At 45.3% G+C, this 14,720-nt stretch overlaps 1 protein-coding gene across 1 annotated transcript; it reads left to right on the top strand.

Moving 5' to 3' along the window:
- Window positions 1-12,620: 12,620 nt before the first annotated feature.
- Window positions 12,621-14,317, top strand: LOC124707463 (peroxidase A2-like). Its single transcript, XM_047239118.1, has 3 exons — window positions 12,621-13,084; window positions 13,274-13,436; window positions 13,715-14,317. Exons 1-3 carry the CDS (start codon window positions 12,647-12,649, stop codon window positions 14,134-14,136), a joined length of 1,023 nt encoding a protein of 340 aa, XP_047095074.1. The 5' UTR covers window positions 12,621-12,646; the 3' UTR covers window positions 14,137-14,317.
- Window positions 14,318-14,720: the final 403 nt, after the last annotated feature.

The following is a 14,720-nucleotide window of genomic DNA, read 5'->3' as shown; positions in this document are numbered from 1 at the left end:
TAAGTGGGATGCACAAGAGGCTGAGATGGAGCTGAAGTGGATCACTCCAGAACCCACGCGAGAAGGATGGGACACTAGGGCTCGAAATTGGTTCCTCGCGCATGGCTGTGAGTATGACATGAAGACAGGGAACATTGTTGAAACTCGACACCGGGGTTAGGGTTCCCGAGCAAAAATGGATTGAAGTGACGGCAGATATAAAGGCGGGAAAACTTAAGTTTGCTCCCGATAGAGAAAAAGATTTGCCGACGCTTGTCCTCGGTAATCCCGAGAAGGGAGGACGAACAAGAGGCTTCGGCCCTAGTGTTCCATGGTCGCTTGGGTTTCCGGCCGACGCGGAGACTTATAGAAGCCGAGCGAGAGCTAAACAACGCCAGCTGGAGGTGCGGAATGACCAGATGGCCGAGTTCCAACGCCGACTTGACCAGCAGCAGCGGGAGCTTCAGCAGCAGCAGCGGGAGATAAATGAACTAAAAGGACAGCGCCCGCCAGATAATACCGCCGACATATCTCGGCGACGAGACAGCAAGTGTGGCCGACTCGGAGGCCCCTTCTACACGGATGATGATAGATGCCGGTCCTGGCGACCCCTTGGATGGAATCAAGGAGCAAACACCTTGTGATCTCCATGAGGTGTTCAGGAAGGTTTCTGTTAAGGTGGCGGTCGGCTATGTCTTACCGGCATTTGGACCCGAAGGTGAGCCGGCAACATGGCATGGCAATCCGATTCCAGCTGGCTATGCTCGTGTCGGGGTGGATTCGAGTTGTCCCGTCGTGGGAGACATTGGAGCTTGATATCCCCGGAGGTGATGGGGGGCTTACACTCAGAGAGGTGCTGGGAGAAATCATTCTCTGGGAAAAGAAGAACATCAAGCTGCCAGGCTGGGTAGCCCCTACCAGTCGTCCGAGCAGGTCACCATCACCTCCTCCAGATGATCGCAGGCCACCATCACCTCCTCCAGATGATCACATGTCGCCACCATCACCCCATGGGTACGACGTCGACCACGACATCGGTAGTCCATCTCCATCTCCAGCGCCGCCGCCTCCGCCCAAAAAGACTCGGAATGCACCCAGCCGGAAGCGTTTCAAGAGTCCTGTCCGCAAGAGGTCGCCCCTCCCAAAAGTACCAAAGGTTCCTCCCCCCCGTCCTTGGGATCTTACTGTCGAGGAAAATGCGGCCGCTGTTGCGAAACACAACTATGATCATTTCCATAAGCCAAAACCTCCAGGCGCCGAGCCATACACCGAGAAGCAAATAGCATATGCTACTAGTTTTCTGAACACACCATCGCAAGTATGACTTACACGAGAAGAAGGATGACTATACACGCGCTCTTGCGAAGGTAATTGACCAAAAGAAGGCTGAAAAGGCTAAGGAGAAGGACATTGCCGGCACGAGCAAATCATCAGCTAGCGAAGTGCAGCTGAGAATAAGTCAACTGCAACAAGTGCACCCCTCAAGGCCAAGCCAACGAGAAAAGGCAAAAAGAGAAAGGAAGTTCCCCTCCTCGGTGCTCAGCCCAAACAATCGATCCCAGCACTCAAAGTGTTTAATGTTCCCAAGTTGTACCAGCAACAGGGTGGTTTCGATATGGAAGAAGCTGCAAAGCTAGCGGCTGCATGTGACGTTACCGTGGAGGAATTGATGTATGCAGCAGATATAGTTCCCACTGCTGATATGGTTCCTCAATTTGTCTACGGGGCCGACTTGGTCAGCAAAGAGAAGCTGCATAAACTGCCAACACATATGCGGAATTTGCATCAGTGGTACCTTGATGCATGCAAGGAGAACATAAGGTTCATCGTGGCGCATATACCACATGAATATTACTACCGAAAGGAGGAGATCCATATTGAGATAAATGAACTCGGCGAGTTATTCAATTTAGATGCCCTCGACAAATCTCTCATGAGTTGCTATTGCTTGTAAGTTGTTAACTACATATAAGTTCATTTTCATTCGGTTCATATTCGTTTTCATTGCATATACTCATTATTTCTTATGTGTTCTCTTATGCGGATCGAAGATCAGTGAATGCAAAAGTCACAATATTATCAATATTGGGTTTGTTGACCCAGATAAAGTAAATGTTCAAACGGTAAAGTATAACAAAGAAGAAACGGGGGGAAACCTACTCAGGTTTTTGGGGGAGCAATATTTCTGTGATTCAATATTGTTTCCTTACAACTACGAGTGAGAGTCTTAATGATCTTTTATGCACATCCAATTAATGATTTTTTCTTACTCGATGTTAAGTGTAATTCCCGACGTATATACATAACATCATGTGCAGCTTCCACTGGATACTACCGGACATTAAAGTTGATAAGGGAATAGTTGAAGTAAGAGACCCACCGAGTAGAGGCGTGGACGGGTTCCGCGACTTGCGTAAGTTGCTCCAAGTGTAATTTCCTTCATCGCCGCGTTATATCTTTTGTGAGATATCAATTAATTATCCACTCATTCAATCATTCTTTTACTTGGCAGGGCTTGGACAGCTTTCAAGAACCATCATAAGCAGAGTACCCAGGCAGAGAAGCTAACATTTACTCCGTACCGTGCCCTCAGCAGCCACAAGGGACGAATCTATGCGGATACTACGTTTGCGAGTCCATTCGCATGTTAACCACTGAGAGGCAGAACAACAATAAATTCAATGTAAGCAATAACACTCACAACTTTATTTATTATCGTCAATATTTCGTTATCAAGATTGATATAGTCATACTCATCTCATTTTCGTATATAGGTCGAATACATGCGGGACAGACTCCAACCAAAGGAACACCTACTAGGAATTGCGGAGGAACCGGCGGGACTTTTGGTTAGAGAAGTACTAAACAACAAAGGCTTGTTTAGTCCAAATAGATGCTCTCCCTCCAAATAGACGGTCGTTAGTACCGCTTGTCGATCGTGAGCTAAATGTATATATATATGTAAGGGCTACATGTAAAGAGGAATCGACTTTTGCTTCCAACATTTGTTTGATCGATCTATATATATATATATATTGAATGAACGTGTACAATTTTTAGTGGCGTACAAATATATGCAACTTTTATTTTCGAACGAAAAAATGATATAACAGGCGGTCGGTGGCGGGGGGGGGAGGGGTGCTGCACCCCTCAAACCCTAAAGCAGCAGCGTTGTGCGTGCGCCACGTATAGGGCCTTTTGTCGCGGGTGGTAACACCGCCCGCGACAAAAGGGCTTGTGCCGTGCGCACCGCGCAGCTGCCACGTGGTGGACCTTATGTCGCGGGTCGTAAGCGACCCGCGACAAAAGGTGGATCTTTTGTCGCGCCTCTGTTGTCGCGGCTAGCCGCCCGCGACAAAAACCCCTAACCACCCGGAACAAAAGGCCTGTTGTCTACTAGTGCCCGTCTCCACCACCCACCACGGCCGCCCCTGCCCGCCGCCACCGGCCGGCCGGCCGCCGCCCCCCGCCTGTGCCCGCCACTACCTTGGCCACGACCGCCCTCGCCTGCACGTCCGCCCTCGCCCGCCACGGCCACCCCCGCCCGCGAGAAGACCTGCAGGCACTGCAGCGCGACAGCCACGGACGCTCGGCGACGCGGCGGAGGTGGTCGCACGTTTCTCCAGCGGGGCTCCATGGCGGAAGCAGTTGCAATTTGGTGAAAATTCAGCGCGTCACAAGTGAGGGGTTCGCCCTGTATTCAGCCTCTCACCCTGTACTTGTAAGGGGCGAGGAGCCGCCCCGTAGCCAAAACTGTAAAAAAATTACGGGGTTGGGCGTTTTAAGGGGTCTGTTAGACGGCCGGGTAGAGCTCTACCCCGTATATCGGCGGTTATTTTACGGGATTGCGCGTTTTAAGGGGTCTGTTAGACATGCTCTAATAGAAAACGGTATTTGGACAAGCCAATTCGGCAGCGTGGTAAAAGCCGAGCCTGTCAATTCCGGATCACGTTAGACAAAAACTGAGCTGGAGTAGAGATAACATGAAAGGAGAGTGTGCAGTGTTGATAGATATTCATCCATTTTTCTGAATATTTCAAAAAACCGATCGTCGTTGTGCGCATTGAGCACCAACCCACACACTCTATTTTCGTCTTCTGAGAATCAACTCAGAAACTAAATATCAGGGTATAATACATCTCGATCCCTAATTTTTGCATATGCGTCCATTTCCCTTGTAGGGAAAAGCCAGATATGTGCCTATCTAAGTTAATATCTTGTAACGTCGTGCACCGGGCACACGCATACAAGTTGAACGGAAAGGGACGGCGGGAGCACTGTGTCTATAAAACATGTCGATGTTAGTTGTTATCAAATGAGAGTGACTGGTGCATTGAAAAATTGAGATGATTAACTGTGGGGAGCGTTGCCTTGGTCCCATGAAAATGAGTGGGTGGTGAGTGATAACTGCTTGGGTGCTTTCCTAGCACTTTTTTGCAACAATCTGAAAGAACTAAATTCTCACATACTTTGGCGGAAATTCAAAACGGCCCCCCCCCCCCCCCCCCTCCCCAAGAGGGTACTGGATACCAAAAAGAGGCATTTTAAATGTACGTCAATCTCAAAACCCGTCGGATAAAGTTTTTTGGACGCAGTTTCTCGAAGGTGTTTAAAGAGGTAGGGTGTGCGTGTGTGCGTTCATAGAAGTGACTGTATGTATGTATATGTGAGCGTCTATATTTGTACTGTGTTTCACAAAAGGAAAAAGTGCATTGGCACACGAACTTGCTAGTAATTATTCTACCATGTAAAAAATACAATGTTAAGTGTCTATCATGCGTTAGAGACTAGTCAACTGCGTCGCAATGAACCCTGAGCCCTACCCGAAGCCTAGCCATTGTTCTTCAAATAATAAGACTCTCTCTCGCATGACCATACTCTCTGACACGTCTTTTACTTCGTACTTTTCAACCTCTCCCTCTCTTAATTTTGGCGGGAGAGCTTTAAAGGATGGCGGTGGGTAGGCTAACGGCCGTTAGTCCTCCGCCGGGCCCACATGCGCATGGGCCGATAGTCACCGTGCTGATGGCTAGGTCTAGTCATTGAGCTGGGAACTATGTCGACGGCATCGGTTGTGCCAACGTCCGGGTGGCTTGTGCCGACGGCAGCCATCGGCACAACCTGTGCTGACGGTCGCAGGCGGTCGACACCTCGACTGGTTCCCGTAGCAAGGATCACTAATTTTAGTACTGGCCCTGGTCGCTACAGAAATGACACGAGGTGCTGACGGCCTCACTGTACGCCAACGGCCAAATATCGAGGCCGTCGGCGTACAAGCCGGCCAGCCCAGCCCCTCGGTTTACCCTTGGCGTACTCGTTGCTACGCTAACGGTGACCCTCGGTGTACACCTGGCCGTCGGCGTAGCCACGAGTAGCTGGTCCTGCTCGACCGTGCCCTAACAGCCCTGTGACGGTGCCACGTCTACGCCGAGGGTCACCGTCAGCATAGCTATTTTCCATTTTACCACATTTATTTTCAAGAAATCATAACTAAATCATTATAATTCAGAAAATACAAATAATATATCAACAAAATAGAAGAATAAGATCTATCTTGGAAAAATATCAAACTTGGAATATTGCAAATATCTAAAAAAAACTTTAAAAAATGAGCTATCATGTCCGATGTTTCACGACTTTTACGCTGAATAATCAATGTTATTGCTAGAATTGTCGCATAATTTGTGATAATGTACTCATATTATGCACATATATGCATCTTGGGATGTCCTACAATGTTGCAGGAGGAACTTTTCCTTTTCATCGCACGATAAAACCAATTTTCATATTTGAGGTGCCGAAAACGGGGTGTTTTGTGAAGCAACCACCAAATAAAAGTTTCACATTGGTACCAACATATTTCTCAAAAATACTAGACCACCTAAGATGGATAATTTTTCAACCGGTATATCTAGAAACTTTCCCTCCACCCCTCATGAAAAAGACAAATTTGTTCCCAATCGGTAGGAGGCCGACCAGATTTGAACTACAAGTACATGATATAATGCTCAAGATTTTTTGTAAAAATAATTTTTAAGTTCAAAACATGATATTTCATTAGAAATTCACTGCAAGTTTAGCGAGGCTCGGCCCCGGACATAGGATCTTCATGCCCGCCGTTTTGAATATAGTTTAAAACAGGCATAACTAATTCAAGAACGATCCAAACAATGTGAAACCTTCGTGTGCTGTCATATTATGTGTCATAGTTACAAAGAAAATATCAAACTTGGAAAATTACAAACATCACAAAAAATCCTTGACAAAATGCTATCACGTTCGAGGTTTCATGGTATTTAGGTCAAACGACCAATGTTATCGATAGAATCGCGGTATAGTTTGTGATAATGTGCCCATATTGTGCACACATGTGCATCTTGGGATTTCTTACAATGTTGTAGGAGGAAGTTTTTTCTTTTCATCGCAAGAAAAAACCATTTTTCATTTTTAGGTGCCGAAAACGGGGTGTTTTACGAAGCAACCACCAAATTAAAGTTTCACATTGGTACCAAAACATTTTTCAAAAATACTAGACCACCTAAGATGGAAAATTTCTCAACCGGTATATCTGGAACCTTTCCGTCCACCCCTCATGAAAAAGAAAAATGCTTGCCGAATCGGTAGGAGGCCGACCAGATTTGAATTACAGGTACATGATACAATCCTCAAGATTTTTTTTATAAAAATCATTTTTAAGTTCAAAACATGCTATTTCATTATAGATCCATTGCAAGTTTACCGAGGCTCAGCCTCGGGCAAAGGATCTTCATGTCCGCTGTTTTGAATATAGTTTGAAACACGCATAACAAATTCAAGAACTATCCAAACAATGTGAAACCTTCACGTGGTGTCATATTATTTGTCATAGTTGCAAGGAAAAATATTTAACTTGGAAAACTGCAAACATCACAACAAATCCTTCACAAGAGGAGCTATCAGGTTTGAGGTTTCATGGCAATTAGATCAAACGACCAATGTTATGGATAGAATCCATAGTTAGTGATAATGTGTCTATATTGTGCACACATGTGCATCTTGGGATGTCTTACAATATTGTAGGAGAAAGTTTTTTTTCATTGCACAAAAAACCATTTTCCAATTTTGAGGTGTCGAAAACAGGATGTTTTGTGTAGCAACCACCAAATTAAAGTTTCACATGGTACCAACACATTTTTTCAAAAATACTAGACCACCTAAAATGGACAATTTCTCAACCGGTATATCTAGAACATCTCCGTCCACCCCTAATAAAAAAGACAAATTCATGCTGAATCGGCAGAATTTTTAATTTTTGTATTTTAAAAAATAAATTAAATTAATAATTGCATCCTCGGTAGAGATTATTATTACTTAACCATTGATGAGTGACTCAGTCCCTGACTGCGTTCGGGATCTGATCACTGCGGATTGTATGAACACTGTGTAATCTCTGGGCAGCAGGTTTCTTACGCACTCTTTTCCTTCCAAGGTACCTAAGGGGACTGGAAGGTTTTTAATGAGGCGGCCTGTTTGCTTTATAATATAAGTGTTCTTACGTCAAAAAAAAAATTATTAAAAATTCAAAATAATAAAGAGTTGTGATATCATGATCTAAGGGTTAATAGGATTGATATGTTAGTATTATTAGCAATCTTTAAAAAGATGGAAGCTCAACCCAAAGGAACCAAGATGTTAAGCGTGCTAGGGGTGGAATAGTGTGAGGATGGATGACCCGGTGCAAAGTTTGACTATGAAGGGTAATTTGGCCTAAGATTAAGTGTAGTGTTAGAATTAAAATGATCCACGTGAGAAATTAAGAAAACTTAGAAAAAAATTTAATTTTTTTTGAAGTTAACGGACGGGACGGCGTGGCCAGCGCCATCGGCGTATCATAGGTACACCGAGGACCGTGTCTACGCTGACGATACACGTGGCTCTACCGAGGTGGATCTTGTTCGAGAAGCTACGCCGACGGTGGCCCTCGGTGTAGACTACGCCAACAGCCTTTAAGGTTACGCCGAGGATCCTCGACCGTCGGCACCTCTACAGATTCCTGTAGTGTGACCCACAACACATACATTCTTGCGAATGACCAATGACCAAACTAGCTAGCTAGCAGTACGATTTTACGTACTCAGACAACCGCAGCTTCACGTGATGATCCTGCGAAACATAGGGCGCGTTTGGTATGCTGCATGCCCCTTGGCTTGTATTGGCCCAACTTTTTTCGGCCCGTTTGGTTACCTGGTCGGCGCCGCGTTCTTGCAGGAACCGGTTCTCAAAGCACCCTCGGGCCAGGGGCTGGAAGAACGCCCGGTTCGGCCATTTCTAGCGAGCCACCCCCGTTTCCGCAGAAGTGGAGAACGTGACGTCCTCGCAGAGCCACCGCGGGAGATGGCGGGAGCTCGCGCGGGATGGCAAAATCTTGGCGCCATGAATTCGGTTACCGCGCTTGAATTTTCTCCACCGTATATAGGAGCGGCTCTCTCGCCGGTAAATCCAAATCCCCCATTTTCCCCCATTTCAAGCTCACCCAGCATCCCCGATCTAGCGACATGGCCGGCTCTACCTCACCCGCACGGTCGGCGAGGCTTGCGGCGGCGACGGCGGCTGTGGCGGCGGCTACTGGCCGCGGAGGATGGTCTTCTTCTTCGTCTGCGTCGATGACTTCGGTTGTGGCAAGCTTCTGCAAACTCTAGCCTTAGATCTAGATCTTATGGGTACACAACCGGAGTCTGAACGAATCTATTGTAGGATATTCCTTCGTCGCCGGTGGAGGTTGTGGAGGTTTTCCAGGTTCCATCTGAATCTACGACGGGGACGGTGGTACTGCCTGCATCTTCCACTGGGATGGTGGTGATGCCTGCATCTTCGCTAGGTCCCCTGCTTCCCCTACCCGACCCGGTGCTGCGTGTGGCTCCTTTGACTGTAAGGCCGATCTTTCCCACCTCGCTGTTTTTTGATGTGGTACTGGTAGTTCATAGATCTGCCAGTGCTTAAGGATGTCCATGTGGTACTTCATTGATCTGCTAGTGTTTGTCATGTAGGCGATCATATCTTTGGGCTCTCCTGATCTGTCTGCGCCAACTGTGAATGCTCAACCATCTCTCATAGCAAGCAAATCAGCCATGGTTCTGAAACCTGAGCTATCAGAGTTTGTGCTGAACCGGTTGGTTTCCTGCTTAGTGCTTCTGCTTCCTTCTCATGATCCGCTGATTTTGGGAGGTGATCTTGTATCCTTCCATTAGTTAAAACTTGCTACAACCTGATCCCCGGTTTGTAATGATGAACTTGTTCGAGGTGGTATAGACTAACCCCTCGTGATGAACCTGTGATGCATCATGAAATAGTTGCTTCGTTCGTGATGCATCGCCTACTAAGTACTAGTTGTTGTATATTACCAGCATATTTTCTGATGAACTGAATCTCATGTGTGCTGTTATTCAGTACTGGGTAACCTCACCACTCTAAGTGAAGGGGTTACCAAAGCACTGAGTTATCTGCAACCAAATAGGCTGTGGGTTGCACGATCTGAGAATGGGATGGAAACGGGCAACCAAACGATGGGGTCTGGGTTCCTTCTCCGGCGCGTAAAAGGCCGCACAGGCTACTAAACGACCCGCCAAAAGTGACCCATGGCCCGTTCGCGACGCGCAATGCCTCCCATCTCATTGGCGTAGGCATGCAGAAATTCGACCCAGGCAACCAAACGCACCCATAATTGCCTTGTTGTTTGTCCGCACTTCACAGCAACCTAAAATCATTGATGCTTGACGAAGCAGTAATAGTTTGATGACGAAGTAGGGGTATGTGCCAACGATGCCAGCGAGCCTTAATGCTACGGTTGCAATTCAGCTTCACGATAGCAATGCGCAAGCGTTCCATCTCGCGCAACCATATGGATGGCATCACTACGTGGGTCCTCAGCATATGGCATCTACTCACACGACAACATACTGCAAAGTGTAGCGCGCATGCTTGTACTTAGACGTACGTTACATGGACAAGAATCACTGCATACTCCTTTTTTCATTCTTATTTTCATTTTTCTTCGGGTTGCTTACCACGTATATTACTGCATGTTGCTTGATAAGTTAATTTCACTGCATTTTTTTCCTACTCCGACTAAGATCAGGTATTTATAAACCAAGATTTATAGAAGAAGATCCAAGAGGAAGTTTTATACAGCAGGTAGACGGTAGACGGCTAAAATGCTGCAACAAGGGGTGCCAGCTCCCCACCTAAATCTTATTGTCCTGGGCTTATGCTTCCATAGACCTTCAAGACTGAAACGTTTTCCTAAGTGAAACACAAGGATGATTGAGATTAAACGATACCTATTTAAGATTAAGTGTAGGGTGGCTAAGATTAAATGATACCATGATATCCTTTAAGGGTTTACACTGTTTTGAGATTTAGGAGTTTATGGAAGCACCCTTTATTGTCCTGTTAGCCACAACACTTAAGAGCATCCACAACGATAGACTCTAATCTAAGCGCTTAGGTGAAAAATATAAATGAAAAAATTGGCTTCATCATCTAGCGTCCATACGTCCCAATGTTGATCGCTTATCTAACCGAAGAAGGCGCCATAATCTCATGCTCTAGAGGCCTCCGTTTTGCATGCTGGCAACCAAAAAAGAGGAAGTGGCGTGCGAAACTTTATGTGCCTGGCGCCCAGGAATAAAGGCGACAACTGCTGATTGACCGGGATTTCTATCCTAGCGTCAGCGCATAAGCTCCGCGTTGTGGGTGCTCTACCAAGGATGGCACTGCATGTTGGTGTTTTTCATATTTACTTTTTTGGGTTGCTTACCAGTTACGATGTATGTCACTGCATGTTGTTTGTAAGTAATTTTCACTGCATTTTTCCTACGACCATGTATTTGTAAACCAATATATAGTGTACATTGATGATAAGGTCCGTAGTTAAGAATAATTCTCTCATCGTGAACTTGTGATCATAACATGCATGCATATATGGATGTTGCATGCATGGAAGTTAGCCGTCCTCTTCAAACATAAAAGAGGGAAGAAGCTTCGTCTTTACAGCTCACCATGTTAATCTTCTCTCTTGATAGAAGGTACCGATTGGGATATCCAATATATTGTCGAGTTATGACATTCTTTTGGGAATTGCAGCGTCTCATTCGGGCTGTTAGTTGGTGTGGTCTTAACTGCGAGGAAGATGAAAGAGAAGAGATGTCTGTTAAGACCTCTCTGATTGTCTCGACATGTATGAAATATACGTAAACTATCCGTTTTACAAAAAAAAATTGTCTTGATTTTAGTTCAGGAACGGATCGGAGGGAGTAGGGAGTACGCACTTACAATTCATGGACATGTTTTCAAGGAACGGTACACGGTTGTGAATTTGTAATACTATATGAATCAAGAAGCAGTGTTTCATTTTGGCCCTACTTGAACACGATACACCACCCATCACATGCCACATAGTCACAAATAATGCAATATACGTTTGCAAGTATCTTTTTTTAGGGGGACGTTTGCAAGTATCTAAGTAGAGACACTAAGTCGCAGTCACTCATTGAATCGGAAACACCAAACAAAGGACTGCGACCAAGTTTGAAAAGTAGTTTACAATATAAAATCCATGGTACCAGAATCATTATAAAGCATATTTTCTTACTATATTTTTTAGATGAAATTTTTTTCTTACTATATGATCGATTTTGGTGTTATGAATGTTGATATTTGTTTCTATATTGTTTATGAAACTTCAACATTTTTAACTTTGAGAATGAGGAGTAAATAAAACGAAGGGAGTATGATATATAGAAATGGTGCAATAATCTGAGTAGAGACACGAGCTACTTGAGTACACGATAGATGCACCACCCAACACATGCGTGAACCCACACAAATGATGACGTTTGCAAGTGTGGATCTTATTTTAGGGGACGTTTGCAAGTAGCTGCTGAGTTTCTATAAAAAAAATACTAGAGACACTATCCAGTCACACTCACTCATTGAATCGGAAACACGAAAGAAAGGACCGCGACCAAGTTTGAAAAGTAGTCCACAATATAAAATCTATGGTACCAGAATCGTTATAAAGCATATTTTCTTAATTACTATGTTTTTTAGATGAAATGTTTTCTTACTATATGAATTTGGTGTTATGGGGATGTTGATATTTGTTACTACATTGTTGATGAAACTTCAACATTTTCAACTTTGAGAATGAGCAGTAAATAAAACCAAGGGAGTATGATATATTGAAATGGTGCAATAATCTGAGTAGAGGTAGTACTTGAATACACGATCGATGCACGACCCAACACATGCGTGAACCCACACAGTCAGAAATGATGCTGTTTGCAAACGCACATATTATTTTAGGGGACGTTTGCAAGTAGCTGAGTTTCTATAAAAACATTACAAGTATCTGGACACTATCCAGTCACATTCACTCATTGAATCGGAAACACCAAAGAAAGGATCGCGACCAAGTTTGAAAAGTAGTCCAGAAGCTGAGCTGATTGCTCCCTGCCCAGTTGTTGTCTTGTTGATCGGAAACAATCAAACCTATCTCCGTCTATCTGAAAATCTATCCTACATTACTGGAGAATTCATGCATGTTAAAACGAACGAACCAAGTAAGAATTTGCGCTATAAATTCGGCTCCGGTTTCCTCCTAGAGCTCATCGACCAGCCTAACGACAACATGGCTTCTTCTTCTTCTCGGGTCTCCCAGCTAGGCCTCAAGGCGGCAGTGCTGGCGGTCGTGTGCCTCCTCCTCCACGGCGGCAGGAGCGGCGTGTCGGCGAAGGAGCTGTGCCTGGATTACTACGACCACACGTGCCCAAACGCGTACAAGATCGTCCAGGGGGTGCTGGTGGAGGCGCACAAGTCGGACCCGCGCGTCTTCGCCAGCCTCATCCGCCTCCACTTCCACGACTGCTTCGTGCTGGGCTGCGACGGCTCGCTGCTGCTGAATACCTTCCCCGGCTTCGAGTCGGAGAAGGACGCTGTCCCCAACAACAACTCGGCGCGTCGATATGACGTCGTCGACGCCGCCAAGGCCTCCCTCGAGAGGGCGTGCCCCGGCGTCGTCTCATGCGCCGACATTCTCGCCCTCGCCGCCGAGATCTCCGTCCAGCTGGTACGTACATAGAGATTCATGATTGCCTGGTAGGCTTTCCGAGCGCATGATTTGACGAGTCGTGTGACTCGTGTACGTCTCGTGTGTCGGTGCAAGTGCAAGCAAAAGGCCACATCGTGCATGCAACTATATATGCAAGCAAGTCGATCGACTGGCTGTTAATTTGGCATGTATATATGTGATGTGCAGTCTGGAGGACCTGGGTGGGGCGTGTTGCTGGGGAGGCTGGACGGGAGGACCTCCAGCAAAGCCCAGGCCGAGAACCTACCAGGCCCGTTCGACAGCCTGAAAAACCTCACAGACAAGTTCAGCACCGTCAATCTCGACGTTACTGACCTCGTCGCCCTCTCAGGTAACCCCTGCATACTTACTAGCCCAGCATCTTTGCTAATTCTTGATAATATGGAGTACTAATTTCTAACGTCTTTGCTAATTCTTGATTGATTAAGATTTTCATATGAGCAAACTAATTTCGAAGCAGCGCAACTTCAGTTTACGAAAAGTACAACTTAAAGTTTCTAAAAATTCCACAACAAACCCATGTTTAGTTACTTATATAAACTGATGTAGTAGTTGCAGTTTCATGTTCAAAGAGAAAATAACATAATTTATTTTCTTTCAAATGTCTAGGTGCCCACACGTTCGGTCGTGCAAAATGTTTGTTTGTCACAAACCGTCTGTACAATTTCAGCGGTACGAATCAGCCTGACCCAACCCTAAACCCGGCTTACCGGGCGTTCCTGTCAGCGAGATGCCCAAGGAACGGTGATGCAAATTCTCTACGTGACCTTGATCCGACTACACCAAATACCTTTGACAAGAACTACTTCACGAACCTCGAGGCAAATCGCGGCTATCTCGACTCTGACCAACTGCTCAAATCAGACCCAGGTGCATTGAGGACGACCGCACCCATTGTCGATAGGTTTGCAGGTAGCCAGGACGCCTTCTTTAAGAGTTTCGCATTGTCTATGATCAAGATGGGAAACATTTTACCAATTACGGATCCCTCCCGTGGAGAAATCCGAAAACACTGCGCATTTGTCAATTGATGTTAATTAGCAAGAAGGCCACATGTGGAGACAACTATGGCCTATGCTATATGCAAGTGCAAAATCATGGATCTTGTTTTCATGTTCAATAATTGGTAATATATATGCCAACCAATGTATGTAAAATTATGTGGATGCTTTGTTCCCACAAGTGCAATACAATGAAAAATTATTTCCTGTTTGACTTTGATCAGATATGCACGCAATTGAGAAGTGTTAACACAAATTTGATCATGCTTCTGAGTGATTGCTGGTAATTAAACGGAAAACATCATACTCTCCGGTGACTCAACTTTCTCTAGATACAAATGTATCTAGTCAATAAACATGTCTAGATACATCCATATCAAGATAAAATTGAGTCAATTAACTTGGATCAAAAGAAGTATGAGTAATGCGTACTTTCCCTTTCAATAGCGATGCAAATGGCCAGAGCCATCTTTGGGGATCTTACATGCACTTGCATGAAGATTCTACATGAAAGTGTGGTAAACGGCATATCTGTTTAGCGGAAACTCCCTCCGTTTTATAATATAAGATGCTATTACAATGGTATAAGAACATCTCATATTACAGGACGAAGG

The sequence above is a fragment of the Lolium rigidum genome, chromosome 4 (genome assembly GCF_022539505.1).
Source record: "Lolium rigidum isolate FL_2022 chromosome 4, APGP_CSIRO_Lrig_0.1, whole genome shotgun sequence".
NCBI lineage: Eukaryota > Viridiplantae > Streptophyta > Magnoliopsida > Poales > Poaceae > Lolium > Lolium rigidum.
The sequence above is the reverse complement of the archived record's forward strand: the minus strand, read 5'-3'. Positions and strand labels throughout refer to the sequence as shown.

Coding starts and splice junctions, on each gene's coding strand:
- LOC124707463 (XM_047239118.1), top strand. CDS start 12,647: ATGGCTTCTTCTTCTTCTCGGGTCTCCCAGCTAGGCCTCAAGGCGGCA. Junction 13,085..13,273: donor CCGAGATCTCCGTCCAGCTG/GTACGTACATAG, acceptor TGTGATGTGCAG/TCTGGAGGACCTGGGTGGGG. Junction 13,437..13,714: donor TGACCTCGTCGCCCTCTCAG/GTAACCCCTGCA, acceptor TCAAATGTCTAG/GTGCCCACACGTTCGGTCGT.